The following is a 21,543-nucleotide window of genomic DNA, read 5'->3' on the forward strand; positions in this document are numbered from 1 at the left end:
AAGATTTGTATTCTCTCACTGTTTCTCAGCATGGGGCCGCCACTTGCCTCACCTCATTGACCTTAGGAAGATCCATAAATCAGCTGCACATTCAATAGTACAGCCCTCCTAATGTTTATTGCACACTTCACTGATTGAGAAACAGGCCGCTTTTAGTGCCCACTGCATGAAAGAGCCCGTGTGGGTTAGAAATACTGCAGGGGAGGTTGTCTGATGTTTCAAAGCCTCTGCATCTTGCCTCATAACAAGGGCAGAGTATACTTCTTGCCATGTCTGTATTAATAACAAAAGCCCAAGGCCAGCAAAAAAGGAAAGTTTAAAACCACAAGAAGCTCTGGGCTTTGTTCTCAATACTGTTTGCCACAATCTGGCTCACAATTGCCATTTCAGATTTTGCAGCCAGGGCAATGGAAATAACGTAAGTCAGGGCTATAAACCCAACATATTTCCAGTTCATTCATCCTAAGGGTTGAAATTATTGTCTCATAGCAAGAAAAATGTTCAAAATCTGTGAGGTAATGGGTACAGCCCTGCAAATCCACACGTATACACTTTATATCTGCAGGTATCTATATCTGCAGCTCATTTTTGTGCACATGGATGCAGATACAAAATTTGTATCTGGAGCCAGGGAAATCTGCAGATATCCATGGGTATCTGCATTGACGCATGTCAATGCAGATACAAATGTAGATGTGGATGTAAATTTTGTATCTGCGCAGGACTCTAGTAATGGGACCTGGGGACAGACCTAATTTCTTAAGAACTGTAATGCAATACGGAACTTTTTCCAATGTCCTTGATTCAAACTTTGTTTAACTGTAAAGTAGTCCTTGTAGACAGTGGAAAAGTCCCTCCAGTGCATTCAGGAACCAACTGTTGAACTCTGTTCCTGTTTCCAGATGCTTTGAATTGGCCCTAAGCTACATTATGCAAAGGAATGACTTCCATCTGGTTCACACCTCTACGATCTCCTACTGCCTTACCCTGGAGGGCCTCCAGTTTGTTTAGAGGGTTGCAACATTTGGAACCCTAAGGGTCCCAGGGCAAGTCTTGACCTAGATAATGAGCTGGTTGCTCATGCAGTGAGCCTATCACTGGATGGGGACTCTGAAAATGTGTTAATGGTGTTACAGTGTATGATCCCTAGGTGTTCATGTTCTAGCTTCCTGTGTCCAATATGCATTGTAGTCCGATTAAAAGGAAATATGTGTGGATGTGTGAGAGATCTTTAAAATCCATGCATGATATTCCCACGCCCTGGGCTTTATTTCAGTATCCAATCCCATTATTAGAAAACAGTCTCTTCCTCTCTCTTCGGTGTAGCACATTGCAACAAGTGGCAAATATGGCCAAGATTTTCAAAAGAGAATTACTAGGCAAAATTATTCCCCCCGCCCTGAGAATTCATGATTTTTTATAGACAGGCCTGTTGATGGGGAGGGGAAAGGGGGCAACTGCCCCAGGCCCAGCTTTTCCAAAGGGCTAGGGCACTTGGCCACCTCCACTGCCACTGTATCAGTGGTGGCATTTGAACCCCAGGGCCTTTAAATCACCACTGGAGCATCACATGGTGCAGTCTGAGCAGCGCAGAGGGCTGGGGGGACGTGCCGTGGTCAAGGCCGCACCGAAGACTGGCAGTCTCCAGCCCCACCCCTTCTTCCCAAGGCCCCGCCCCTTCCAGGATCAGAGAGCGGCCCCTTCTCCCCCCAGGTTGCCCAGGGCTCAGTGAGGACGTTGGCTCCCCTGGTCATAGATTGTTCCTGTGTGAGCCTGTCTGAAATGGAACTGTGACAAATCTGTCTGGAGAGTTTCTACGCCTTTGAAGTTAATTTTCTTTATCACTCAATTTTTCTTTATAGTATAATTGATATAATACTGCCGTCTCAGAAAGGTCAACCTGTTTGAAAAAGAACAAAAGGGGGAGGCTGGAGGCAAAAGGAGGAAACAATCCTACTGATTTTTTTTAATAAATCACTCTCATTGTGTCTTCTAGGTCCTTTAAGCCTGACTTTGTTCTAATTCGACAACATGCCTACAGCATGGCACTAGGAGAAGACTTCCGCAGCCTTATCATTGGCCTTCAATATGGCGGGGTTCATAGTGTCAACTCCCTCTATTCCGTCTATAACTTCTGCAGCAAGCCATGGGTGGTAGGTGATAATCCACGTTTATTATGTTGGCACTGGACCGGGTAACTCTGTGGGGGATGGCACTCCAAAGGCAGACTCAAGTTTTTCTCATGGAAGCCCTTGCCTTTGCAGCCACCACACTGCTAGCCTTAGAGAAGTATTTGGAGGGTTGCCTTTGGAAGCCTGACAACATTGCTCATTTATCAACCCATCCAACTTGCTTCTGAGTAACATCCCTGTCCCAACTAGAAGGCTTCTTCAGTAATCCCAGATCCTGTCACTTGGCTAAATGGGATACCAAATCTAGATCTCCTTTGCAGCAGTACAGTTCAATACTGATAGTTCACTGGGCTGGCTTAGGAATGCGTTTTAATTTGTGTGAACCACCAGCATGTCCTGTGCTAGTGGATATGTAGACAGTGATTCATGAAAGGGATTATGTGATTCTATGTTTATTGTTTGTATCATGTCAGTGCCTTGGAACTCCAGCTAAAATCAGTGCCCTATTGTGCCAGGAACTGTACAAACATAGAACAAGAGACAGTCCCTGCATGGAAAAGCCTACAGTCTAAATAGACAAGACAAAGCATTGTGGGGACATTGCATGAGAGCAGAGTGAACAAAGCAGTGACATGCAAATGTCATGTTGGCATCACAGGGTGTTACTTTTGTGGATGTTCTTAGTTTTCTGGGGAGGAGTTCTGTTGGAAGGGGATTCACTGAAATAAGAGAAAGGTAAAGCAGTGTTCCTTCTAATCTGTGTGGCAGCACAACCCCACAGCTGCTTAATGAGCCCCGCCCAGCCAGGGGCTCAAGGCTTGCACATAGAGCTGCCTGGCCAGAGCAGTTGCTGTCACAGAGGGAGAAATGCTTCTCCCCTTCCAGGCAGCTTCATGCATGAGTTCTGAGCCAGTGGCTGGGCAGGGCTCATTAAGCAGCTGCGGGGCTGTGCTGCTGCCGTATTTTGGAACAGACAGCACATTAAAGGGAAGAGGTTAGAGTAATGAGAAAGTGGGAGTGTGGCAGACAGGTGGACTAAGGTGGAGGGAAAGCCTGAGAGATAGCAAACAGCCAGTCAGCAGAGGGGAAAGACTATCCTGAGTAAAAGCTATTAAAAGTCAGACCTCTCTAGAGTCCAAAGGTTCTTGCTGCAGAGGCTTGTCTCTGCTTCTCCATGCTGGCTTCCCTGGTTTATGTAGCTTGGTGGAAAGTGCTGGGCTTCATGGGTGGGATTCTCCCCTTCATAATTCTAGATCTATGGGGCATTAGGACTATGGACTTCAGTTTCCACCCTTTGTGTTTGTAGTTTGAGGGTAAGGGCCTTCCTAATTTCCTCTCTGGAGGTTGCTGGCGCAACTCTAGGAAGCCTCCTGTATAGTTGCACAAATATCACAAAATTTTGGACAAAGACAGTCACAAGGAACCAATTATTGTCGTTATTTAACCATAGATTTTGCTTTCTTTGAATCAGTTGCACCCACTAAGTCGTCTCTCTCTTGACGGGTGGCTCAAATTCATCTGAGGTCTGTAATGATTAAAACTGATATCTTGTGACTACTCCTTTTGGCACTGACCGTTTCAGTCCATTTCCTCATCGAAAGGTGCTTGTGTTACAAAAACCATCTTCATCCTTCGCACCTGTTGTGCTCAGTGACCAGGACATGGATGGTCGTTCCTAGGACTGGAACAAGCATCAGAGGCCAGATGCCAGAGCCAGGGGTCAGAACTGGAGTAAAAAAACAGGAGCCAAGGCTCAGAACCAGGTTACTGAGAGTGGGTATGTCTACACTACAGTGTTATTTCAGAATAGCTTATTTCGAAATAACGCGTCTGCACACAAAATGCATTTTGAAATAGCATTTTGCTATTTTGAAATAGTGCTTCCACACTGAGTGGACTCTGAATCACATTTAAGGCTGGCCAGAACCAGTTCCACCAGGGCACCAAGTCAGGACTTACTGTGTAGGGCTGCTGCCAGAGGCTATCTGAGGTCTGTGCTTAAAGGGACCCCTGTCCCCCCAGGACAGCCAGTTCTCAGGTTTCCCTTCTTGCTTGTCTACCTCAATGAGGGACAGCAAAGCATTTTGTCTCTGCGTGCTCTGCAACATGGAGCCAGAGCTGCCCCTGGGCACTCTGGTGCTTCTCTTGGATGCGTTGTTGGAGCCTGGCTGCACTTTCTGCAGGCTGCCATCCAGGAGGTCCATCGGGGGGCTGTCAGTATGCAGAAAGCTCTGCGGGAGAGCTTCCACCCTGAGGAGCACTAAGAGCCTCCCTGGTCTGCCCCACTGGGGGCTTGTGCCTCATTCCTCCCTCATGTCCTTCCACTTACCCCTCCCTTACCCAACTTCCTGATGTCAAATAAAATACACGTATTTTCATGAACACAAACTCTCTTTATTTAATAAAACTGTGTGGGAGGGACTGAAACTCTGGTGAGACTGGGGAAGGGAGGCAGGAGAGGGGAGAAGAGAGAGTAGGAGAGGGGAGGGGGAAACCTGGGAGGAGGGAGCTGGAAGGGGGAAGCAAGGGGAAAGAAGAGGGAGGGGAAGGTCAGGGCTCAGGGTTGGGGGGGGGGTCTCTCCGGACCAACTTGATTGTCATGCAGACTTGCTCCTGGGCTTGCACATGGCCTTTGGTGGCCAGGCTGGCAGCTATCCTGCCATAGACGGCTGCATTCCTCCATCTAGTGCGGAGATCATGGATGTTGGGGGCATCCCCCCCAAACCTGAATAAGGTCCATAATCTCCTCCCTGGACCAGGAAGGCGCCTGCCTTCTCCGGGCCCTGGCAGGCTCCTGGGAGCTGACAGACTGCTCCTGCGGAGCGGTGGAGGACTGGCTGCCAGTGGCTTGCTGGCTCATGTTTTGGGGCCACTGGGTCAGGGCAGTGACTGCTGGCTCTGGGCTGGCAGGCTTGGAGCTGGCACAGACACTTGGCCAGAGTCTACCCCTTTAAGGGCTCCGGGGAGGGGAGGAGGGAGAGAAGTTTTCTTGGTTGAGGCTGGAGTGGCCACCAGGGCACCCTGGGAAGGCTGGAAGCCCCCTATTTCGAAATAAGTGTCTACACAGCACTTATTTTGAAATAGCTATTTCAAATTTGACGTTATTCCTTGTAGAATGAGGTTTACCAAATTCGAAATAAGTGCTCCGCTATTTCGAATTTATTTCGAAATAGCGGTTTGGCTGTGTAGACTCTTGGAAAGTTATTTCGAAATAAGGGCTGTTCTTTCAAAATAACTTTGCTGTGTAGACATACCCAGTGAGACAAGGCAGGAACAGGACTGGATCTATAAAGGAGCAAAAGCTAGCAGTAAGCTGGAGCTATCACAGCCATAGGTGAATGCTGTGAGTGACTATTGAACTGGTGCTGGACTTAAGAGCCTGTCTGCTAAATCTTCCATCCAATCAGGCATAGCCAAATAGAGAGCCTGTTACAGACCCACTGCCCTCGTTAGGATGCCCAGAGACCTAGATCTGCTGCAGGCCTTGCACAATTGCATCTGGTAAGGAAGTGCAGCACTGATACAAACAGCCAAGAGTGCACGCACCACCCAAGTGACTTACAAAAGTAATCAGCAGAAAGCCAGCTTAACATGAGTCAATCACACTTCGTAATATAGACACACCTGGTGCAGGGTGTCAAGGCTGTTCCCCACCCTGGCACGACAAATGAAGAAGTTGTGTCCTCACGAGCACTCCAAAACCTTGCCTCTACAGGCTCTGGTACAAAAACTTCCCCCCAAAATCCTAATACCCAGATTTTAGGGAATCAGCTGCCACCATAAAGTGCTTTTAACCCACAAACAGGGGTGGACACTTGAAACCAATCCCAGGGGCACCCCAAGCTCTTTTTTCCCTAAAAGAGCTTGAAAAAGAAATGCAGATACACACAGACAGACCTTCCAGGTTACAAAGATCGACTAATACCGGTTAATTAGAAAAAAGAAACAATCGTTCATTATCAAAACAAAACTACAGTTGCAAGCATAGTAAATTGGCTAGAGGGAAAGAGCCACCATTTGATATAGATACTCAGGGAAAGTCCCTGGGCTGAAGGCTTAGGGTGTGTCTAGACTACATGCCTCCTTCGACGGAGGCATGTAGATTAGCCAGATCGGAAGAGGGAAATGAAGCCGCGATTAAAATAATCGCGGCTTCATTTAAATTTAAATGGCTGCCCCGATCTGCCGATCAGCTGTTTGTCGGCAGATCGGGGGAGTCTGGACGCGATGCCCCGACAAAGAAGCCTTTCTTCATCGACACAGGTAAGCCTCGTGAAACCAGGTTTACCTGTGTCGATGAAGAAAGGCTTCTTTGTCGGGGCATCGCGTCCAGACTCCCCCGATCTGCCGACAAACAGCTGATCGGCAGATCGGGGCAGCCATTTAAATTTAAATGAAGCCGCGATTATTTTAATCGCGGCTTCATTTCCCTCTTCCGATCTGGCTAATCTACATGCCTCCGTCGAAGGAGGCATGTAGTCTAGACACACCCTTAGTTACAAAAGGGGGGGAAAAACCCACTTAACAAGCTCAGACATTATTTCCAAATTCCCAAACAAGGAAAACAATAAACCCTGATGGACTATCTAAACTTTTCCCTACTTACACATTTTAAGAAGTCCGTTCTTGGAGAGAGAAGCATCTCCCTTAATATCTGGGAGAAACTGCTCTGCCTCTCAAAACAAAGAAGGAGAAAGAAAACCCCTCTTTTCCTGTTTGAAATTTCTACCTGCACTATTATTGGCTGACCATCCGATACCTTGGTAGGTACAAAGTTAACCCCTTAGTCACCAGGTGCTGGTCAGCACTTCTGGTTATGACACAGGGTATAATGGCCTTCTTGCTTAGCAGTGTCAACAGTAGTAATCTGACACAAATAATAAATAACACTAGTGTCTTATTTTCTTCAGGCTGCAATTCGAGGTGCAGATACTGACCTATAAAGCGCTATGTAGTTTGGGTCCTCCCTCCCAGAGAAATCATCTCCTTAGTCCTTAGTTTTGAATGCCTAGGACTCTGAGAAGGCATTTTCAATGTAAGGCCCTTAACGTTGAAGGTGGCTTCCACTGTCTGACAGAGCCTGAGATTGTTGATTTTTTTGAGGTCTGGTGAAAAGCCCATTTGTTGACACTGGCTTTTTACTGGGAAAGGTAATGGTGGGCCACTTCTGTGCCTTCAGACTGAGCCTGGGATTGAGTCTGGATAAGTTTGGTTGACATTTGTCAACTCATTTTTGTAACTGTGTACGCTAGTATGCACAGGCCTATAGAGGAAAGTGGCAAGGATATTTTTAGGAGTCTAAAATAAAATAAAATTAACAAGTCAGTGCCTTATAAAATGAAGCTGGCTATCAGGACTGTGTGGAAGAAATTGGCTCTGCCAGTGCCTCTGTTATAGCTATTCCAGGTCAGATCCTGCCTTGCTTTACCCATGGTGAGTACTATCTCCTAAAACCCTGGCAGTCCCAGGAAAGTCAAGAAAACTGCTTAAAAATATTTACAGAGGAGTAGCCGGGTTAGTCTGTAACTTTAAAAACGAGTATTCCTGTAGCGCCTTAGAGACTAAAAAAATATTGTATATTGGCCAAACAGGATATGGCAAAGGATAAATGGACACAAGTCAAACATCAGAAATGGTAACACACATAAACCTGTAGGGCAGGGGTGTGGAACCTAAGGCTGGATGTGATCTCTGGGTTGCCTAGATCTGGCCCCCGAGGCTTAGGGCCTACCTCAGCATTGGGGAGCCTGCACTGACACTCCAGCCCTTGTCTCCCCGGGCCCTGACTGATTTTTCTGTGGCTCAGCAGCCTCCAACACAAAAATGGTTCTCCACCCCTGTTGTAGGGAAACATTTTAACCTGTGTAGACACTCATTAATGGGTTTAAAAGGCGCCATTCTTCTACAAAGGAATTTCACCAGCCAACTACAGAGAAAGAGTGTGGAATTAACATTCATCTGCAAATTTGACACTGTTTCCCTGGCCTTGAACTGGATGTTGCCTTATAAAGGCAGCCTTACCAGCATTTAACACCTCATTTTTATATCAAAAGTTAAGTATGGGACACTTCCAGCCCACTTAATTAGCTTCATTAGCACTAGTATGACTATTGACAGGTACCTTTTCCCCCCTTCTTTTTCTATTATAAATTCTGGGTTCCTGTTATCCCTCTCCAGCTCATCTGATGAAGCAGGTTTTGCCCAGAAAACCTATATATTTTTGTTAGTCTCTAAGGTGCCACAGGACTACTAGTTGTTTTAAAAATATTTAAACACTTTTTTTCAAACACCCCTCTATCCCCACCACCTACACCCAAACAACAAACTATGATTGAGTAGACTAGGCCCCTACTGGAGGCTTCACGGTGGCCCTGCCATACTCCACCCTAGAAGAGGAGAGTAGAGAGGTCCTGCAAGCTGACTAGAATGACTGTGTGGGAAGCAGCTAGTTGAGGCCCAGCAGGCTAATATAAAAAGAGCTGCCAGCCCAAATTGAGTTTAGTTCCTTGCTAGATCTGGAAGAGAGTGGAGGATATGCCTGGCTAGCTGAGGAAGATGTATGACCTTGGACTTAGCAGAACTGACAGATGTTGAGGGGAACCCAAATTAGTTCTGGGCTGGGACTTGCCCAGGACAAAGTCCTGTGATAATAGTGAAAAATGTGCTAGACCCATGGAGAAGTGACCTAGGGAATTTGTAGCAGTAATACAGTTTATTTAAAGGAATGTGGCAGATGGCTGCTATACATGGGTTGTGGGTGAGGACAGGGCTGTGGGAGGCAAGCCCCCATCCCTGCTCCTTCTGCCCAGGCCTTGGCCCCCATGGGAGCCAAGGACCCCTTCACCTGGAGTATCACAGGGAGTGGGGCAGCACACAACCCCCGCCTCCCCAGTCCTGGAGCATGGGGAGGGTGGGCACTCAGGAGCAGTAACATTCTGCCCGCAGTACACCTATAGTAGATATTCTGGGAGCAGAGTGTGGGCAGGGCCAGGCTGGCGGTTTGGGAAGGCAATGCCTTCTCCTGCCTATTATACTCACCGCCACTGCTGGTATATATACAGTGCAAGGGCTGGGACCCAGAGTAGAAGGTGGGCCTGAATCACGCGCCCCACCCCCACGCACTCTCTCACCAGACACTAGAAAAGTGGTCTGTACTTTGAGGCACCCCAGAAAGGGAACTGAACAGTGGTGGTACAGATGAACAGCTGGGGCCAGAAAGGCCTTGAGAGGGCAAAGACATTGCCTCTAGGGAAGGAGCCCTGGGGCATTGCCCTACTCCATACTGGAGTAGAAACAACTTGAGAGAGACATTACAGAGGGCACTGAGGCCAGGTCTACACTAGGGGGCGATGTTGAACTAAGGTACCAACTCCAGCTATGTGAATAGCGTAGCTGGAGTCGACCTACCTTAAATCGCCTTACTGTAGCATCCCCATGTGGAGGATCGACAGGAGATTACTCTTCTCAACTCAGTGGAGTACCAGAGTCCACAGAAGCACAATCAGTGGTCAATTTAGCAGGTCTTTACTAGATCTACTAAATCAAACCCCAGAGGTCAATATCCACATCTCCATTCTCCCAGTAAAAGTAGACAAGGCCTGAGAGAGGCCCCTGTTGGCCATGTACCCTGGAAGGGGCTTGCTTTGCTTTTATCACACAGACTATATATGACTTGAAGGGAGGGCTGAGTCAGTGAAGACCCAACAAGAACAAAGAGAGAGAGAGAGTGTGCAGATACACTTCCTCAGCCAGGAGCAACTTGTGAGAAGTGAGTGTACTTTGTTACACAAACAAGAAAAAAACCTAAATCCATGAAGCAATTTACTTAATCTAAGATCTCAAGCTGGCATCTGGCACTGCTAGTGGCTTTATCTGGTTGGAGCTGGCTCAGGTATGTGTTTCTGTCATGCCTTTGGTTTCTGAGACATTCTCTAACATTGAAATCAAAAGATTTTATGATAGTCAGAAAACAAGAGACAGAGACACGAAGTTTTTCTTGGGGACAAACAATGTTTCTCATTAATTGATTGCAAAATAGGCATCTTGAAAGAAGGAATCTGCTTGACAAAGTTGATTGGAAACTTACTGGACAGACATAACCGAAGGGTTGTGTGAAAAATGAAAATAAGTAAGGTTGGAAAATGAGGTTTTGTTTGAATTTTCAAACATGGTCCAATTTCATGAGAAACTCACAATTTTGTGAGGTTTTCCCTTTAACCATCTGTAATGATTCCACCCAACTGTTGAGTGAATTGAGGCCCAAAAGTACACTCATATTTTTGAATGATAATGGTGAATTTTTCAGTATGTCAAATCTCAATTTTTGAAGGAATGGAAAATTAATTTGCATTGACCACATGCACAGTTTGAACTGGTTTTAAGTGAAAATGGCTATTTCACAGAGGCCAGACAAAAATAATGAAATTTCAGGATCTCAGAATAATGTAAAAGTCGTACTGTAACCACGCCAACTGGGATGTTAGCCAATTTTAATAATCAATGTTATAAAAGCTACAGAACAAAACACTGCAGGATTTCATACAGTGTAATGACATGCAGTAATGGCCACAATTTTGCAGAACAGATTTACCTCTTCAGAGGATCGGGGAGATTTGAAGACTCAGAGTAAACATTTCTGAATCTCCTAGCAGCCTAAGAGCCATAGATTTTCAAAGAGATTTAGGCTCCTAGGTGACTCAGGGTATGCCTACACGTAATGAAGAAAACCCCATGGCTGGCCTATGTCAGCAGACACAAGCCTTGCGGAGCTCAGAGGGTATGTCTACACTAGAAAGTTAGTTCGAACTAACGGACGTTAGTTCGAACTAACTTTCCTATGCGCTACACTAGCGCTCCGTTAGTTCGAACTTAATTCGAACTAACGGAGCGCTTAGTTCGAACTAGGTAAACCTCATTTTACGAGGACTAACGCCTAGTTCGAACTAGCTAGTTCGAACTAAGGGCTGTGTAGCCCTTTAGTTCGAACTAGTGGGAGGCTAAGGCTTCCCAGGTTTCCCTGGTGGCCACTCTGGCCAACACCAGGGAAACTCTATTGCCCCCCTCCCGGCCCCGGAGCCCTTAAAGGGCCACGGGCTGGCTACTCACTTTGTGCCAGTTGCAAGGCTGCCAGCACCCGTGCCTGCACAGCCTGCACCTGCCACACTATGAGCCAGCCATCCGAGGGCTCCCAGCCCTCCACTGCTCCCCACGACCAGCCTGGCGGCTCCCGGGAGCCTGCCCGGGGGCGCAAAAGGCGGGCGCCCGCCTGGTCAAGTGCGGAGATCGTGGACCTCATCGAGGTTTGGGGGGAAGCCTCAAATGTCCACGATCTCCGCACTAGCCACCGGAACGCGGCCGTCTATGGACGCATGGCTGCCAGCCTGGCCGCCAGGGGCCACCAGCGCAGCCGGGAGCAGGTGCGCTGCAAGATTAAAGACTTGCGGCAGTCCTACTCCCGGGCCTGCCTGCCAGGGGCTGACCCGGAGGCCTGCCCCCACTTCCATGCCCTGGACCGCATCCTGGGGCCTCATGCCGTCCCTGCCCCCCGGGACGTGATTGACCCCGGGGCAGAGGGACCGCTCCTGGACACCGAGGAGGAGGAAGAGGGCTCTGAGAGCCAGGAGCCTGCTGCCAGCCTTCCCAGGACCCGGGACCCCCGAGGCACCCCACAGAGCCGCTCGCCTGCATCATCAGAGGCCGGGGAGGCATCCACCTGTGAGTACCCTCGTGTTCCCCTTATGTGTACGGGGGGCTGGGGCGAGAGGGAGCCCCGGGACCGTGCGCCTGGGCCTTGCCCACTACGGAGCAGCAGCTGGGGATCCTGCAGGGGCCCTGGCCTTGCAGAGGGGAGCTGGGTTTCACACACCTGGGCCCCTGGGGTAATTGACCGCTGGTCTTCTTGCACCACAGCTGCAGCACCGGGGACTGCAGGGCGCACCACCCCGCCTGCAGCAGCCGCCCGCGCCCGGGCAAGCAGGACAGCCAGGAACCAGGAGGACTACCAGAGGCGGCATCTCCGGTTCCTGGACCGACAGCTCCGTCTCCAGGACCACTGGGTCCAGGAGGACCTCAGGCTGCGCCAGAGGAGTCTGGAGGCCCTGGAGGAGCAGGGCCGTGCCCTGCGAGGCCACCTCCAGAGCCTGCTAGACCGCTTTCCATTTCCTCCTCCCCCTGCTCCCCCTCTTGCTCCCCCTCTTGCTCCCCCTGCTCCCCCTCTTGCTCCCCCTCTTGCTCCCCCTGCTCCCCCTCTTGCTCCCCCTCTTGCTCCCCCTGCTCCCCCTGCTCCTCCTGCTCCTCCTGCTTCCGCTCCTGCTTCCTCCACACCCCCTGTCCTCTCTGCCCCCCCCCTCCACAACCATTCCCCACCGACGCCCCCGGACCCGCAGTGTGGCGAGACGGGAGAGGCACCCAGACTCCCACCCCTGAGCTTTCCTTTCCCTTCCTCCCTTCCCTCCCCTCCCCTTCCAGCTCCCTCGTCCCAGGTTTCCCCCTCCCTTCTCCCACCTTCATTCCTCCCTCCCCCACCCCAGTTCTGTGAAATAAACAGACGTTTTTGTTGGAAAAACAGGTGTCTTTATTTGACAGTAGGTAGGGAGGGGAAAGGGGAAGGGGGGGTAGGGTGGAAGAAGGCCCCGGTGGGGCATGCAGGGAGAGGTCAGTCCTCCTCCTCCTGCACCTGGAAGCTCTCCCGCAGGGCTTCCCGGATCCGGATGGCCCCCCGCTGGGCTTCCCGGACGGCGGCGGTGCGGGGCTGACCGTAGTGTCCAGCCATGCGGTCAGCCTCAGCCATCCAGGCTGGCAAGAAAGCCTCCCCCTTCCGCTCACACAAATTGTGGAGCACACAACATGCCGCCACCACGGGAGGGATGTTGTGCTCGGCCAGGTCCAGACGGGTGAGGAGGCATCGAAAGCGGGCTTTCAGTCGCCCGAAGGCCCCCTCCACCACGATGCGGGCCCTGCTCAGCCTGTTATTGAAGGCCTGGCGGGAGGGATTGAGGTGTCCCGTGTAGGGCTTCATGAGCCAGGGCTGCAGTGGGTAGGCGGCATCCCCCACCAGGCAGACGGGCATGTCCACGTCCCCGACCCTGATGTGGCGGTCGGGGAAGAAGGTCCCGTCCTGCAGCCGCTGGCACACGGAGGAGTTCCGGTACACCCGGGCGTCGTGTGCTTTGCCGGACCAGCCCACATTTATGTCCGTCAACTGTCCCCGGTGGTCACATACGGCCTGCAGGATGACGGAGAAGTACCCCTTGCGGTTCACGTACCGGGACGCCTGGTGTTCCGGGGCACGGATGGGGATGTGCGTCCCGTCGATGGCCCCCCCGCAGTTGGGGAAGCCGAGGGCGCCGAATCCCCGGATGACGGCATCCGGGTTGGCGAGGCGGACCACCCTGCGGAGCAGCACCCGGTTGATGGCCTTGACCACCTGCGGAGAGAGACACAGCAAAGCGTCAATCAGTGGGGCGCCCGGGTGGCTGGGAGCGTGCGTGCCCTGGCAGTGCCCCGCGCCCCACTCCCGGAAGCAACCCCCCTGGCGGCGTGTAGTACGGCCGGGACAGCCCGACCCCTCCGGTGCGGGGCGCTTTCGCCTCCTCCCGCCCCCCCCTTTGTCCCTGGGGCGGCCCATCCCCTCCTCGCAGCCCCCCTCCCCCCCGGCTCGGTGGCCGACGAGCGCCGTACCTGCATGAGCACTGCTCCGACAGTGGATCTCCCCACGCCGAACTGGTTCCCGACGGATCGGTAGCTGTCCGGCGTGGAGAGCTTCCAGAGGGCGATGGCCACCCGCTTCTGGAGGGGGATGGCGGGCCTCATGCGAGTGTCCCTTCTTTGCAGGGCAGGGGCGAGCCACTCGCAGAGCTCCAGGAAGGTGTCCCTCCTCATCCTAAAGTTCTGGGTCCACTGTCGGTCGTCCCAGCGCTCCAGGACGATGCGGTCCCACCAGTCGCTGCTGGTGTCCAGACGCCAGATGCGGCGGGGCACGCCGGTGCCGGGGCGCCGCCGCGGCTCCTCCACGGCCCCCAGGGCGGCCAGGCGGAGAGGCAGGGGGCTGACGTTCCCCAGGTGGTGCCAGGCAGCCTCGAGCCATTGCTGGCAGGCTTGCAGCAGCAAGTCCAGAACGTGCACCAGAAGGTGCAGGGCGAGCCGTGGCTCCATGTTGCCACCTGCGGCGGCCCCCCCGAAGGGAAGCACCGACACAGACGGGCACAGAGACCGACGCTTTGCTGTCCCTCGGCGAGGTTGGCAAGCAAGCAGGAAAAGCTGAGAACCGGCTGTCCAGGGGGGGTCCCTTTAAGCACGAGCCTCAGATAGCCTCAGACAGCAGCCACACAAAGCAACTGCTGACCTGATGCCCTGCCAGAACCGGTTTCAGCTGCCCTTAAATGCCCCCCTGCGTCCAATCAGTGTGGACGCGCTAGTTCGAACTAGCAAAACGCTAGTTCGAACTAGTTTTTAGTTCTAGATGCGCTAGTTCGAACTAGCTTAGTTCGAATTAACTAATTCGAACTAAGTTAGTTCGAACTAGCGCTGTAGTGTAGACGTACCCTGAGCTACAGGACTGTTTGATTGCAGTGTAGGCATCAGGGCTTACAATGGAGCCAAGGCCATCCCTACCAATACGCAAAATACAGAGCTGCATGGGGCACCATGAAATTTGGCTCACCAGATTGCCCCAAATGTCATGGTGCCCGTGCAGCTGGGTGCTGTATATGGGCTCTGATGGCCCCCAGTCCCATCCGCCAGCCGCTGCTCACCAAAGGTACGTCTAGACTACATGGCTCCGTCGATGGAGCCATGTAGATTTGTTTGTTTGGCAAAGGGAAATGAAGCCGCAATTTAAATAATCGCAGCTTCATTTAAATTTAAATGACTGCCCCGCTCTGCCGATCAGCTGTTTGTCAGCAGATTGGGGCAGTCTGGATGCTCCCCTGCCGACATGAAAGCCCTTTATCAACCTCCCCGGTAAACCTCATCCTACGAGGCGTAACAGGGAGATCGATAAAGGGCTTTCAGGTCGGCGCGGGAGCGTCCAGACTAGCGCGCTGAGCCGACAAACAGCTGATCAGCTGTTTATTATTATTATTTATTATTTAAATCATGGCTTCATTTCCCTCTGCTTATCAGCCTGATCTACATGGCTCCATCGACAGAGCCATGTAATTTAGACACACCCCAAAGGGCTGGGGAGGAGCCAGCAGCTGGAGAGAAATGGTGCTTCCCCTTCAAAGAGCTGCTTTTCTCCAGCTGGCTGCTCGGCCACCCTCTGTTCATTCTGAGTCCTGCAGCCTGCACCTGCCACCACCCGCAGCTCCTGACTGCTCCGTTTAGGCTGCAGGTGAGCCTCCTTCTCTTCCCTGCTTCTGCCTTGGGTTGTCAACTCTCCTGATTGGACCCACCAGACAACATTTGGGGCAATGGTGTTCCGTCGGGAGAGTTGGCAACCTCACAGCTCCATCCCATAGAGCAGTTGCTTCTGCAGCATTGCCCCTTGGAAATGCTGGGGCAGCGCTGCACTGAGCCTGGGGACAGCTGCAGACTCCAGCTGATACCGGGCTTCCGCAGTGCTGCCCCTTTGAAATGCCGCCACAGCATTTCAAAGGAGCAGTGAGCGCAATTAATCGTGAGTAATTATTTTAATCGCTTGACAACCCTAGTTCTTGTCTAAACAAGAACTAAGAGTTTCTATACTGGATCAATTCATTGGTTTCTCTTGTACAGTACCATGCCTATTGCGTCTCTTGTACAGTACTATGCCTATTGCACCTATTTGCTACTGAGGTCAATTCTTGCTCATTTTTTAATGGCGAAGGTGGACAGAAAATAGTTCAGTTCTTTACCAGCATGTGTGCGTCACACCCATTGCTACAGTAGTAGCCAATACCTAATGCCTCAGAAATAAAGCAAACTAACAAGCAAATATACCATGTATAAGCCAGACAGTTATTCAATAGCTTTAGTTATTTTCCTAAGGTAGCATATATACAGCATCTATGTGTCTGTGTTTGTAGATCTGCATGTGCTGTGTGTGCATATCTCTTTCTTGCCAGTGTGTTTATCTTTCTCTCTGTCTCCAGTTCACTTTGTGTAACTTTTAAGTTCTGTTTTCTCACTTTGCTAGTCAAAATAGGGTTTTGTTTTGTTTCTCTGGGATGTGTAGGTGTAGTGTGAGTAGTTAAGAGACACAATCTGTCCTCTTTCCTCAAAATCAACACCTTAGTTGCCAACAAAAATTATTCTAGCCGCCGAGTCTTTCCTCTTATCTGCTGATGTGCATGAGGGGGTGATGAGCTATGCCATGAAGGAAGATTTCTGGATTTTCTCAAACACTGAATTTCATCCCACGTAATTTAGAACAGGAAATATTTGTGTTTGTCTACAAGGGCAGCCGCCATTTCGGTATGTGGCCTGCAAGGGGGGGTGCAAGACCTAGGTCAACCCCCTGCTACCACTGCAGGCCCCTCCCCTTCCCTCTTACTGCCTCTCCTGAGCAATGGAGCCTGGGAGATTATAAGGGCCTGCCATAGTGTCCGCATGGCTCAGCTCTGCCCCAGAGCAGCTCAGCAGCCTGCTCTGCTCCACCTCACTGTGTCACCCTCCTGGTCCACTGCATCCCCATTTCTCTGCGACAGTGGGAAGCAGAGCACCCTGGGGCTGGAAAGCTCTGCTTCCTGCTGCCACTGAAAAGTCATATGCAGCGGGCCAGGAGAGGGTGGTGTGGCAGGGTGGAGTGGAAGGGGAACAGGCTGCTGGGCTGCTCTGGCTCCCATTAGCCGCATGGTGAGTGGAAGGAGGGTAATCCCCGCTGCCTATAATCCCCTGGATCCCTCCTGTCCATAGGGCTGTTAGGATGGCTGCTGCAGGGCTCTCAAAAGCACAGGGCCTGAGGCAGTGGTCCCAATTCATCCTATGGATGGGATGGCTCTGGTGGCCTAATGTCTAGCACATGCCCTTCAGTCTGTTTGTTTTTTACAAACTGGCTGTATTTTTCATACAGGACTCTTCCTTTGATTCCCAAAATGCTGCTTCTTCGCCAGGAAGTGAAAGGGTTAAATTTAGTAATCAGAAATGTTTGCTAAGGTGGCGCAATGACTGCAGTGCAGTGAAGGAGACCCAAACAAAGGTTTTTTAGTAGCCCTGGACAAAATACTTCCATCACATTTCCCATGATCTTGAACAGAACCTTGTAATTGCAACTTCAGTCCTTTATGAAGCTAAGGCCAGGCCTACATTAGGGGGGCAAAGTTGAACTAAGCTACACAACTCCAGCTACGTGAGTAGCATAGCTGGAGTCAAGCTATCTTAGTCTGAAATTTCCACAGCATTCCCATTGCAGGGAGTGGACAGAAGAAACTTTCCAGTCGACTTCCCTTCCTCCTCACGACCCATGCAGAGTTAGATCAGCAGTTAGATCAGGGTCCTTATTAGGGATATGAATGTGTACCCATGTTATGATTAACCAACGAGACTGATACAGAGGCAATGAGGGAAAATGGGCAGGTATGTGTTGGCTCCTGAGAAATCCACCTCCCTCCCCCCTCTACTGCTTTCCACAGAGGCAGCAACACAATAGGGGGCAGGCAGAAGCCAGCTTAAAACCCAGTTCCCTGCAAACATCAGCTCCCACAGAACTGCCTGCCCCCCTAAGCTGCTGCCTCTGATACAGAGGAAGTAGCACAAGGATGGGGGAGCTTAAAAGCCATCTCGCAATGAATACCGGCTTCTGCCTGCCCCCTCCCCACATGTAAATGTGTAACCACTGTAAATTTCAGCGGATACATGTTTGCAAAAATAAATGCATTTTAATATCCCTAGTCCTTAATAGACCTGATAAATTGATCCCTGAGAGATTGATCTCCTTTGCGTTGATCTCCTAGTTAGTAAATGGAGCCAGCGCCTCAGCCAATCCTAAGGAAAATTCAGCAAATATAGGCTGAGGTGGCTCTCACAGCTGGAAAGCTAACGAATTTTCTTCTCTCAAGGCTCTGAGTCCATTATTCCTTGAGCTGCTATCATCTTCCCCCAACCAGTCCTGGAACTCCATTGAAAATATTTCTTTCAGGATAAAGGAATCCCAAGTTTTATTGAGAAGTTGTTGGAGTGTGCTTGCAATAAGGATCTTCCACAGTTGAACTTACCCCATAATAGAGATTTAAATTAACTACATTTAATTCTCCAAAAGAACCTATGGGAGTTGACTGACAATCGAGCCTTGTGAGTGGAACCATCGGGTTCAGTTTGTGAATCTCTTTGCAAATAGAACTCTGAACATTCTCATAGTCTTAGCTCTGAATTTGATTACATAGTACTAGGGTTGAAAGGATTACATTTTTATCAGTAAATGTTGATAATTGTTGATTTCACCATACATCCACAAACAGATGAGGAAATACTTTCATGGATAATAATAGAAATGTATAGGTAGGCAAACTAAGACAAATACTTGAAAATGTATTAAAGTCTGATTTAAGGATATTTACTTGGCATATTTTGACATATGATGTTGACAATTTGTATTTTTAATGGTTATAAAACTTTAATTTTTTGAATTTGTGTGTCCTGCCATTAAAAAATTGCCTGTCCCTCCTTACTACCTATTTCCATAACTTCCTGTAACTGAAAATTTAAATCAATAAAAATTGATAAAGGTGCTTATAAATAAACATTTATATTCTCCATAAAAATTATAAAAAAATCGATTTCTGCCAAGCCCATATTATCTATGTCAGCAGTAGGTAGAATTATTAGTATATTTGCTTCCAGCTTCAGCAGGTCCTGACCAGTAAATTCTCTAAATACCCAGAAAAACAAATTGATATGAGCTTTTCTTCTCAACTCAGAAATTGAGCAGCCCTCTTTCTGCAACATCACCAGTTCTTAGTTGTCAATAAGGAGCTTTGCTATTTAAATGGTGCTTATAACACTTAGTGATACACTTTAGGCACACTGCATGGTGACTACATGAATCTCCATCAGAAAGAACACAGATCCTCCCGGCAATCTTCCCATAAGCAATTTCAATGATTACTTCACCTGTTACTATCTCTTTTAATCTCCTACTGATATTGGCAAGTTGTCCTCCATAGAACTTACATGTCTTAACTCAGGCTGTATCTAGACTGGCATGATTTTCCACAAATGCTTTTAACGGAAAAGTTTTTCCATTAAAAGCATTTGCGGAAAAGAGCGTCTAGATTGGCACGGATGCTTTTGCGGAAAAGCGTCCGTGCCAAGCTAGACGCGGTTTTGCGCAAGAAAGCCCTGATCGCCATTTTCGCCATTGGGGCTTTTTTGCACAAAACAGTTTTTACCTGTCTACACTGGCCCTCTTGTGCAAAAGTGTTTGCACAAGAGGGCTTTTTCTCGAGCGGGAGCATCATAGTATTTCCGCAAGAACACTGACAATCTTACATTAGATGGTCAGTGTTCTTGTGCAAATTCAAGCAGCCAGTCTAGACGCAGCCTTAGAGTGCCACAGCCTTGCATACCTTTTCAATATTAGATTTTTCATTTGTACCAATGAAAGATTAGGGAGTGTGTGTGCAGGCAATAGACTCTGCATAAGAGTGTGTAGATAATTTCAAATTGTCAAAAAGAAGATGAAATTCCTTCTGAGGTCCTCGTTGGCCCCCAAGATAAATGGGGAAGTAAGAGGTGAACCCTTCTCTATTTTATTCAGTGTGCGCCATGCTGCATGCATGTCATATTGGTGACTTGTCACAAGATGTTTATATAATAGACATTGGGTTCATGCTTTCCTTACCCAACACTCAACTTGCATGGTGTAGAACAGTGGTTCCCAACAAGAGGTCTTCCAGATACTTACCTAGTTTTTGAACAGGCTACATAAAAAGCATTAGAGAAGTCAGTATAAACTAAAATTTCACACAATGATTTTATACTGCTCTATATTCTATGCACCTGAAGTGTAAGTACAGTATTTATATTCTAATCTACTATATATTTGAGTTTGTCTGTTTCTCCTAAATGGTAAGGGTTAGGACCACTAGATTCAGTATACAGCTTCCTCTTCTCATAACTTAAAGCAGGGTAAAATGTTGGTTGTGCTAGGACAATGGGATGTGCCTGGAATGGGATTGCTTCTCATAAAACCATACAGAAAAGAGACAGAATCACCAGGCAGGTGAAAGGAACTGGCTAGGGGGCGCACCCACCTATCTGGAACTGCCTTAGCCCCGAGCCTCCCATCCCAGGCACCCTTTAGGGAAGGTGGGGGGCTGAAGCTCCTCCCCCCACACTCATACAGGTACATTGCTGTCTGTTCCCCTTCACGAGGGAGTTAGAGAAAAGTGCAGTTTGCTACATTCCTCACTCTGGCTGGGAGTGCCGGGGGCAGACAAACTGCACTTTGCTCTTGGTCCTTCACGAGGATAGAAAGAGGAAAAACAAGCAGCCCTGGTATGAATCTTGGGAGGGCTTTGCCCCCTGCCCCACCAAACCCCCTATACACATCTCCCTTGCCCAGAGTCCTCTTCACCCTCCAGCACCAGGTAAACGTGCTAGTTGATTTATAATTATATGGTACAAATGAGAAAGTGAGCAATTTATCAGTGATTGTGCGCTGTGACACTTCTGTAATTTTATGGCTGATTTTGTAAGCAAGTAGTTGTTAAATGAGTTGCAACTTGGGCTTACTTGAGACAGATCAGTCTCCTGAAAGGGGTACAGTAGTCTGGAAATGCTGAGACCCTCTGGTGTGGAAGACTGTCCCTAATGAGTGTCTCTTTTGATTACCCTCATACCTTTAAGAAACATCACCAACCCTGTATCTGGCTGCATGGGGGAAGAGAGCTCTATTTTGTTTTGTTGCGAGACATGAGTGGTGCTACATATTTCTGTCCCAAGCACTCCTTGAGCATGTGTGTCTTGAGCTTTTGCCTGCAGACTCTCAAGAAAAGCTGCCCTCTCTTTACTCTCAGCCCTTCTGTGCTATGAAAGCTAAGCCTGTTTATAATAGTGGAGCTGTAATTGAATGCAAGCTGGTCATCTTCCAGTTTCTCCACTTAACTCCTTCCCTTCTCTTGAGAGACATGGGTTTTATGCACTCCTAAAAGGTAGTCAGAGCTTAGCATGCTATGCCCATATCTTTCAACATTGTCAATTGAAGAAATATGGGTGGGAGAAGATAATGTGATTCCTCCCCCACCCCATTCATAATAGCCTTTTTTAAAAGAATTGATTCATTGTCTAACAACAGACATTCTCTCTCTTTCTCTCTCTCTCTGTTTAGTTTTCTCAGCTAATTAAAATCTTCAATTCGCTGGGTCCTGAGAAGTTCCCCCTTGTGGAGCAAACATTCTTCCCAAGCCATAAGCAGATGGTAAGTGTCCTTGGTTTATTCTGATGCTATAGTTGAGGAAGAAGCAGAGAATCTGTGATTGGGAATGGAAGGGAG

General features: G+C 49.2%; 1 protein-coding gene across 7 annotated transcripts in view; it reads left to right on the plus strand.

The window, feature by feature from the left end:
• SYN3 (synapsin III) overlaps positions 1–21,543 on the plus strand; it is a 390,200-nt gene that overhangs the window by 153,004 nt on the left and 215,653 nt on the right. For all 7 annotated transcript variants that reach the window (XM_075938194.1, XM_075938231.1, XM_025178914.2 and 4 more), the window contains 2 exons: positions 1,997–2,153; positions 21,379–21,468. In XM_075938194.1, the coding sequence (XP_075794309.1) occupies positions 1,997–2,153; positions 21,379–21,468 (247 nt within the window). The remainder of the gene's footprint in view (positions 1–1,996; positions 2,154–21,378; positions 21,469–21,543) is intronic.

This window comes from Pelodiscus sinensis, chromosome 1 (genome assembly GCF_049634645.1).
Source record: "Pelodiscus sinensis isolate JC-2024 chromosome 1, ASM4963464v1, whole genome shotgun sequence".
Taxonomy (NCBI): domain Eukaryota; kingdom Metazoa; phylum Chordata; order Testudines; family Trionychidae; genus Pelodiscus; species Pelodiscus sinensis.